Source organism: Morone saxatilis, unplaced genomic scaffold (assembly GCF_004916995.1).
Source record: "Morone saxatilis isolate NCDOM2014 unplaced genomic scaffold, NCSU_SB_2.0 Contig5, whole genome shotgun sequence".
Taxonomy (NCBI): Eukaryota; Metazoa; Chordata; class Actinopteri; family Moronidae; genus Morone; species Morone saxatilis.
The window spans coordinates 23,668,824-23,677,914 of record NW_023340095.1 but is presented as its reverse complement, the minus strand read 5'-3'; the positions used below and the strand labels follow the sequence as shown (position 1 = coordinate 23,677,914).

General features: G+C 43.0%; 1 protein-coding gene across 2 annotated transcripts in view; it reads left to right on the top strand.

The window, feature by feature from the left end:
• Positions 1-8,552, top strand: part of rif1 (replication timing regulatory factor 1) — a 26,648-nt gene extending 18,096 nt beyond the window's left edge. For both annotated transcript variants that reach the window (XM_035676330.1, XM_035676329.1), the window contains exons 29-35: positions 1,942-5,202; positions 5,288-5,416; positions 5,525-5,611; positions 6,804-6,919; positions 7,055-7,205; positions 7,295-7,421; positions 7,540-8,552. In XM_035676330.1, coding sequence (XP_035532223.1) covers positions 1,942-5,202; positions 5,288-5,416; positions 5,525-5,611; positions 6,804-6,919; positions 7,055-7,205; positions 7,295-7,421; positions 7,540-7,829 — 4,161 coding nt within the window. In that variant the 3' untranslated portion in view covers positions 7,830-8,552. The remainder of the gene's footprint in view (positions 1-1,941; positions 5,203-5,287; positions 5,417-5,524; positions 5,612-6,803; positions 6,920-7,054; positions 7,206-7,294; positions 7,422-7,539) is intronic.
• Positions 8,553-9,091: the final 539 nt, after the last annotated feature.

Here is a 9,091-nt window from a genome sequence, read left to right as displayed (position 1 = left end):
GACAGACGATGCGTCCTCCACTTCACAAGTGAAGCCCAAAATATGTTGTATTTGGCCACATGCCATCTTGCACTGGTGACATCATTTGGAGCCTCAATCCCGCCGGCAGTGCTGCAGCTGATTGCCAATCGATGATGTGCAAAACCCCCTGTTTAAGCTTCAAGTAACTAAATAAAACAACTTATCTTAACTTAAATTCACACTTTGAACCGATACCATGGGGGCAGAGACTTGTTGGCTCAGGCTGGTGGTAGGTGGGGTTGTCCGGCGTAATTGAAAGGTGTTGGATGGTTCTATCCCCAAGCTCCTACCCACTGCATTGTGAAGCATCCTTGAGAAAGATACGAACCCCAAAAGTTGCTCTCTGATGCTGTATGCATCGGGGGTGTGAATGGAATATTTTTATCTGTTCAAGATGGACTTTGCCACTCACTGAGTGAACTCCGCCTCGCGCGCGAAAGGGCGAATGTGGCCAATGTCAGTGTAAAAGGGCTTTGATGTGGTCAGAGCTAGAAAGGTGCTAATACAAGTACCATATAAACCAATTTACTTTTCACGTTCATGAGAGCCAAAACGTTGACCACTCACACGGGTATCCTCTAGTGGATGGCAGGTTCAGTTATACGCAATGTTCGGAGTGACAACGGTGGGGCAGGCACCATGTCAATTAGTAACATACAGATGTTCAGCTAGGTGAAGGTTATCCTGGTTCACCAATATAAATACATAGTTAACCCGATGACTATGGCCACTAGCGAAATATCAGGGGGAACCCATACACTGCAAGGTCATATTAGGATCAATATATCACCAAATTTAATAGGCTGTCCTAGCTGCCCATAAACTAGCACATGATTGCTCTCAACTGATATGTCGATTGTAACCTGCATTTTAGTTACAAACTTCTAGACTGAGGACTTCACCTGCCCAAAACTTCACATTAGCTTATCAGCTATGCCCAAAACTAAATCCAATAACAGTTAAAGACATTAATTAGGGAGCAATTAATTGTAGCCAGTGGCAAGGACTTGTGTTTTCTCCCTCAGACATCAGACATTTGTCCAGTATACTCACAAATCTATACGTCCACCGACCGAACTGCCACCAACTCAAATGACTTTTTCAGAGTAAATTGTACCCTTCTGTTCTGACATTTTTGTGGATATAAAATTTAGAAAAAAAAAAAAAAAAAAAAAAAAAAAGCTCAATTGTAGACTTGCTGTATACCAGTGTCAAAATGACACAATAATTCAAAAGGTGACACCAGAAAAGATACCCATAAAAATGTTTAAGTACTTATAAACTAATACATATAGCAGAAAGCAGATCATCCATCTTTCAATTTCCGGTGCTTATTTTGTTCCGGATTGGGGTAGCAGCAGGCAAACCATGGTAGCCCAGATGTCTGTGTCCCCAACCACCCTTTTCAGCTTGTCCTGTGGGATCCTGAGCTGTCCAAGTCCAGATGTGTAATCTCTCCGGTATGTTCTGGGTCTGCTTCAGTGTCCTCACAGTTGGAGCTACTGCTGGTTTAAATTATCATAAAGTTAAACTGTTCAGACTGCCAATGTCTACACAACGTGCTCCCATCATCTGAATTTTAGGCTTTACAATTTCTTAAATATGATTTTGCCAGCTCTTTAAAAATTGATTGGATTAATAAAATTAATGTTACTTGAGTGACATTGCATTTAAAACACTTTAATACCAGTCACTGTTAATGAGAATATTTTTGTTTTAAATTAATTTTGTAGCACTGAAACATTGAATGGCATTTAGAAAGAAAAGAAAAGGGAAATCTTCTTTATCACTTTAACTGAAAATGTATTAATTCACTAATGCTTTACAAACAGATTTCTTATTTTATGTATTATTGCCCTCATCTAATGTCTTTCTATATTCTTGCAGACAGATTTAGTTTCTTGCTTTGGTTTCTTTCAGGTTCCTCAGGAAGATGTTGACGATGAGGAAGACACTGAAGTTCTAACAAAAGAGACTCAAGACTATGCCAGCCCAAAAGCAGAAGAGAACCTGACCGAAAACCCAGAGCAAGAGGAGATGATCCCTGAGTCTGCAGATGTTTCTATGGAGGATGATGCCAAGAGTGATGACAAAGTGGCAGACATGGACGTGCAGCCTAAAGAAGGCACAAGTCCTAACCTCTCTGGCTCTTCAGATTTGGTCTCTGGGACTCCCCAGAAACCCAACAGTCGCCGTCAGTCCTTTATCACTCTGGAGAAGTATTCTGAGGGAAAGCCTGCCAGCCCCAGCAGTGCATCCTCATTCACAGGTCCCCTCATAAAGACCTCCAATAGCCAAGAACGCTCAAACACCAACAAGACCTCTTCCTCTCACGGGTCCCGGACATCTACTGGTCCAAACTCACAGGATTCTCGGTCCTCAGAAAAAGGGAACTCGGAGTGTCCCATGAATGATGCCCCTGAGTCCCCTCTAAGGCCAAAAGACTCTGGGATGAAATGTGGGCCAGTAAGGCTGACTGAGAGAATGCCCAGTGACACAACAGAGGATGAAGATGTTATTCCAGACACCCAGACTGAAGTGGAGGGAAAGGAGAGTACAAAAACGGCCTCCACACCGGAGGAACCATCAAGCCAGGAAGAGGAATCTGAACACACTCTGGATGATTCTCAATCCTCCCAGACTTCTCTAAGCGAACCCAGACGTTCTGGACGCTCGAGAGTCAGACCTCTGCTGCCTGGAGAGGACCCTGAGGAACGGGAAGAGAAATACGTGCTGCTCAAAAGGAGGCGTTCTGGAGAGGAACCTAAAGGTGATTCTCCAAAGTCAAATTCAATGCAAAGCAAACCAAACACGAGAAGTAAGCAGGCTGCTGAGGAAGACAGTGGCAGATTGCGAACAAGGGCTCAGAGGGACAAGAGTGAGTCAAGCCAAACCAATTCTCAGGGTAGAGCTCACAAGAAGATCAAACTGTACAGCAATTCAGAAGAGTTTCTTGATAAACCTAAACCCAGAAGAAGAAGCACCAGAGAGTCCAGCCAAACTGACTTGCGGTCAGGCACACAATCTGATTGTGAAAGCCAGTCGCAGGGTAGACCCAGTCGGTTGAGCAAATCATCATTGGAGACCAAGGAGGAAGGTGGAATAAAGAAAAGGCTTTTGTCTGACAAAGAGTCCAGCCAAACTGCCACACAGGAGCTTGAGCTTGTTGAACAGGCTGGAAAGGCTGATAAGCCAAAGAGAGAGTCTCAAATTATTACTCCTTTCTCTCAGACTGGTGGAAAATCCCAAGAGCTTGAGCTTGCAGAACAGACTGAAAAAGATGACTCAAATAAAGATTCTCAAATTGTCACTCCTTCCTCTCAAACTGGTGGGAAATCCCAAGATTTTGAACTTGTAGAAAAGACTGAAAAGGAGGATGATGATAAGCCAAAAAAAGATTCTCAAATGGTCACTGCTTCTCCTCAGATTGGCGACCAATCCCAAGAGTCTGAGCTTATTGAAACGACCAAAAAGGAAAAAGATTCTCAGATAGTTGCTTCTTCAACTAATGAGTCCCAAGATGGAAAAAGCCCAACAAACAAGTTGGTTAATGAAGCGGAGGTCAAAAACAAACACAAGTCAAAAGAGAGTACAGATGAGAACCTTAGTCAAGAGGACTCTCAAGTGATCACACCCTCATCTTCTGATAGCCAGTCTCGGCGTAGATCCAGAAGAAGCAAGGCATCATCTGAGACTGAAGATAAAAGCGAAAATAAGGATTCATTAGGAAGGCAGAGTAGGTCAAATTCCCAGACAACATTGTCAGCTGCCGGTCATCCAGAAACAACAATTGGAGGTAGGACCAGAAGGAGCAAAGTACAAGAGGAGCAGTCAAAGTCAAGTCCTTTCTCAACTCCAGAGAGTTCTCAGTCATTAGATCTTGCTGGATCAACAGAGTCCTCCCAAGGCAGGGGCAGATATTCAAGACGAAGATCTTCTCAAGCATTAGTAGCCAATGTAGAATCCTCTGAGTCTGAATCCTCAGAAGCCAGAGAAAATTCTCCTATGCCCAAAAAGCGGGGGAGAAAACCTCGAGCATCTCTTCAAAGTCCTCTCACCATCAAGTCTAAAGAAGACAAAATTAGTAATGAAATGTTTAAGAATGATAGTGCTTCTTCTCAAAAGGCAGAGACACAAAGCATAGACACTAAAAATTCTACAGATTTAGAAGATTTAAAGAAAAGCCAAGTTTTGGAGAGTTCTGAGTCACTCCACGAGATCTGTGACATTGAGGAGCAAAGTAACAAAGAATCCCCAACTGAGGTAGAGGCTGATGCTGTGGAAGAGAAAACTGACACTGAAAACTCAAAGGACAATAATTCACTCAGTGTGTCACCTTGCAAAGAGAAGCAAAGCCAAAAGGACTCTAAAACAAACTCCTCTTTAGAAGAAAGTGACACTGGGGACTTGCAATCTGCTGAAATGCTTGAATCAGTTGGGATCAGTACTGAACAGAATCAAGAGGACTGTGACCCATCAGTGTTACCTTCTGTGGACAAGCTGTCGCCTTCTAATGAGACAACAGAGAAACTGCAAGCCTCAGAGTCTTCAGAGGAGAAAGCAGAAGTGTCTGAGCCTGGCAACGGAGTTATAGAAAAACAAAATAATGATTCAGATTCAAACCACCAGGAACATCCAGTTGTTCCTGTAGAGGACATGGCTGTAGACAGTCAAAGCACTGCTTTTGGACACAACCAGATGGAGTGTCCAAATATCATAGATGAACTTTCAAAGGAGGAGGAGGAGGAGGAGGAGGAGGAGGAACGGTCTGCCTCCATTAGAGAAGATGAATCGCCCAACCAGCACACAGAGGCCAGTGCTGGGGACGACATCCCGCCTCTACAAGAGAGCGATAAAGACTACAAAACCCAGATCATGGAGTGTCAGGAAGAAGAGGAAACTCAGACCACCAATGCTGAGAACAATGTCGCAAATTTGGTTGCTGCGCTGCCTGTTGATGATGCTTCTGTGTTATCAGAATCGACAAGCAAAGACATTTTCCAGGGTTCTCCAGCGAAGCAGAAGGACCTGGAGGCTGTAATGGGGCTAGATGTTGGCCAAAGTCCCAGTAGTGGCAGGACCAGAGGAACCTGGTCTCCTTCAGCCTCTCCATCAACCAGTATTCTTAAGAAGGGCCAGAAGAGACCACTAGAGGATGAGACTCCCTCACCTCTTGTCAAAGTAAGTGACAAAAAATTTACTTTGTCAAAACTCACAACTTTTTGTTTAATGTGGATGAAATTAACTTTGTTCTTTTAACTTGCAGTCCAGGCGTGTATCTTTTGCCAATCCAATCCAACGGCAGGAAACCGCAGACGACATTGATCGTCGGAGCCCTGCCATCAGAACCAGCTCCCCCAGAAGATCCAAAACTAGCAGTATCCCACAGCCAAAGGTATGAATGAGGCCAGCCGTTGCCATATTTCTCATCGACATGAACCACCGTTTTTCTTCAAATAATCTGCTTCGATTTAACATGACACTCCTCTGCTACTTATTCTAGTATGTTACTACTCCAACGAAGGGCTTGCTGATCCTGAGTCCCAGAAATCTGCACAGTCCAGGTTACAAGAGCTCCAAGAAATGTCTGGTAAGCACAGAAAGTAGAAATTAGCATCTGTTTTCTTTGGGGGAGCAATCTGACACAACCTTGGCTAACATGAAAAACACACTGAATGACTTCTTTTAAACATCCAGCAGACACTAATCAACATTGATATTCATTTGCAGTCATCCACAAGTCCAGTATTTGCTCTCCTCTGGTTTGCCTTACGCTGGCTTCTGTAGGAAATATCTGGCGCTTTAGCTGCTAATCACTAATGTGCAGGGCAGGTGGTGTAATGGGGTTTTTAGTCATGCTAGCAGCGTGGCTCCAGGGAAGGCAATGCCAGTCCACCACTTTGGTAGGATATTTTAGCAAATATTGGATGGCCCTAACAGTTTGTATAGACGTTCATGGTCTGCTGCAGCAAGCACTCAGCCTTGTTACATGGGGTGCCAGCTCTACCAGGTGAGCTATCATGGCGCCCCTTCTTTTAGCTGTCTTTTAATAGAAAGTTTAACAAAAGCGTGCATATAACATTTGCCAAATTTACAAGAAAGCCCAAACAATGAAGAATTTGTTGTAGACAACATTTGACAAAGTTTGTAAAGCTTCTCCTCACTCAACAACTCTCAAAATTGCGCAAAGGGACTATTGTCTACTATGGGAGATATTGTGGTTACTAGTTGAATGTTGAAATCCGTTGAAACAGTGTTCACAAACATCTGCTGCTTATCTTGGCAGGTAAGAGAGCCCAAATGCGTCATTTGCATTACAGTGAACCAAATGGAAATCAAATGGGTGTTTTTTTTTTTGTTTTTGTTTTTTTGTGTACTAAAAGGACACGATCCATATAGATGTGGTCTATATAAAAAATGTGGTCTCATGTGGTCCAAACATCCCCTGTGGTCTGAGCTATCTCTGCGTTCGCAATGCATCTTGGGTGCGTTGACATCTGTACAAAAGGCTTTGTACTCCCCAGGGCCTGTGAAACAGACTTTGTTATGTAAAGCCAGGACACTTGCCTCTAAGTTAAAATGGTGCGTAGCTGGCTAAAGTGCGTCATAGAACTGCAGTACTGGATAATTCTCCATGGGTGCATCACTGCAAGTCACATCCACATACACATTTTCATATGATTCAGTTTTAATATAAAAATATTAACTGTGACCCAAAGTGAAACAGTAACAGTTGTGCTAGAGGCTATTGGTCCTAATGGTAAAGGCAACCCTTTTTCCAGATTTCTGAAATGAGCCAAGAGCCGCGACCTGTCTCCAGAGACTGTATCTACCCTCCCCTGGTTGGCTGCTCCACACCTGTAGAAGCCGTGCTGCCTCAGATATCCTCCAACATGTGGTGAGTACAGCACAGTGTTACTGAAAATATTTTCTCAAATATGGATCTGTTTTTAGATCTATGTAACGCCTGAATGAAAACATTCTTGTCTCATCAGCTGCATCTGTTTGTTACCGCTGTTGATTCTCCTCCTAGGTCTCGAGGCTTTGGGCAGCTTGTTCGAGCCAGAAACATCAAAACAGTTGGCGACCTCAGCGCTCTCACTCCCACCGAGATCAAGACTCTGCCAATTCGCTCCCCGAAGGTCTCCAACGTCAAAAAGGCACTTAAAATCTATGAACAACAGGTACGCCGACAGAACAGAGGTCGCACAAACACAAATGATAAATATGTTCGTAGAAGGTATATTATTTGACGTGAACAATTCTCTTGTAGCGTAAAGGACGAGGTGGGGATGAGTTGAAGAGTTTCGATGAAACCGAGATGATGACCTCTGAACTGGAGGAGACCAGTGCTCCTCAAAACCTGGATGAGGAGGATAAGACCTCAGGCGAGACACTAGGTGTGTAAAGGCTCGTTCAGCTTGTGTTTCTGTGGGACGTAAGCTTATTTACTTTCTTTCAATCTGTTGCCACATCAATGACACACTAACCGTGCTGTAAATGTCTTTCTGTTTGCAGCGACAGAGCTGGTGGACGAGCCCACTCCCGCGGATGGGATTCCGGAGCAAGGCGGTTCTGGGGATCAGACGGCCGACGCGCCGGCAGCAGAGCAGAGACCTGAAGGACAGCTGCACCCCGAAGGGCTGCTGTCAGAGGTGGCAGTCCTGACCCGCAGGATGACCCCATCGGAACTCAGCTACTGCTCGCCACAGCAGCTCGTTCAGATGCACGATCAGTTAGGAGGCATGATGAGGCGCGTGGTCGTCGAGCTGCAGTCCCGCCTCTGCCAGATGGATGGCAAACCCTGAAGAGACCTCTGCACCACAGCTGTAAAAGGCACATAAAAAGACTGAATCTGCAACAGAGCATCAAACTTTTATCCACCCAGGCTTTGTGTAGACGTGTTAAATCAACAGATTTAACAAAGGAAGATTTTATGGTTTTAACTCTGAATGCCTTGGCCTTGACTCACCTTGTGTGTTTATTTAGTTTTTTTACACTTAGTGTTTTTAATAAATGCTAGCAGCACTTTTTGTTTTCATTTCTAGCTTGAGCTGTCGGGTAGTTTATACGCTTTTATGAAATACTCAAAGGGAAGCACAGTAACTCTTTTTAAGCTGTGTCAAAAGAAGAAAGTGATTCTTTTTTTTATTTTTTTTTTTTATAGTTTTCTGGACGTGGATGGCTTTTTTCCTGCTGTCCTCTGTAGACTTTGTAATAAAGGACTGATGTAAGACTACACATGTATGTAAAAGACAAATAACATTATTCTCCTCCACATGCCTTCCAGTTTTGTACATACGTTTTCTCTCATTACTTTCCTCCATGTGCCTGTCTTTGGGCTGTTTACAACTCCTCAGTCCTTTTTGTATATTTTGTAGCATTTAAACCCTTTCTGTCATTTCACTTTTAATGTCTTATTGCATTTTTAAGGTCATGAAGCATATTGTAGATTATAGTAGACGGTCTGCACTTCGGTCTTTATTTGTGGTTTTAAGTACTTCAATAAAAGACAGAAATTATCATTTTGTACACGCAATTACATTTTTAAGCTTTTTATTTGCTTCTACGTGATAGATTTTTCCACATACACCCAGTTTTGGTAAGGGGCACTAAAGAAAATCCTGACGTTCAACATTTTTTCAAGTGTCTTAAAAAAATACAGGGTGTCTATGGGGTCCTAAAAAGTCTAAGATCCGAAAATCAGATCAGATTTAGGCCTTAAAATGCAATTCCAAAAAGAAGTTGCATTTTTGAGTCTTTAAATGTGTATTTGGACAGATCTGTATCGATCATGCTGTAACTACAAAACCAAACCAGCATGCAACCAATACTAACTTTCCTTGATACATTTATTTTTTGCCAGTATGGATGTAAATAAGTCTTAAATTGCTTCATTAGTGTTCTAAAATCTAACCTGTTGAAACCTTCAGTACTCCTGCAGTAGTCATATGCTTATATCTACATTTAAACAGGTTGTCTCTGCTGGAATCATTCCTGTTCTTACGGAGCTTTCGATCAGTATGAACAGGAATGAGATCCCTTCCTGAAGTGATTTTAATGTAAGTGA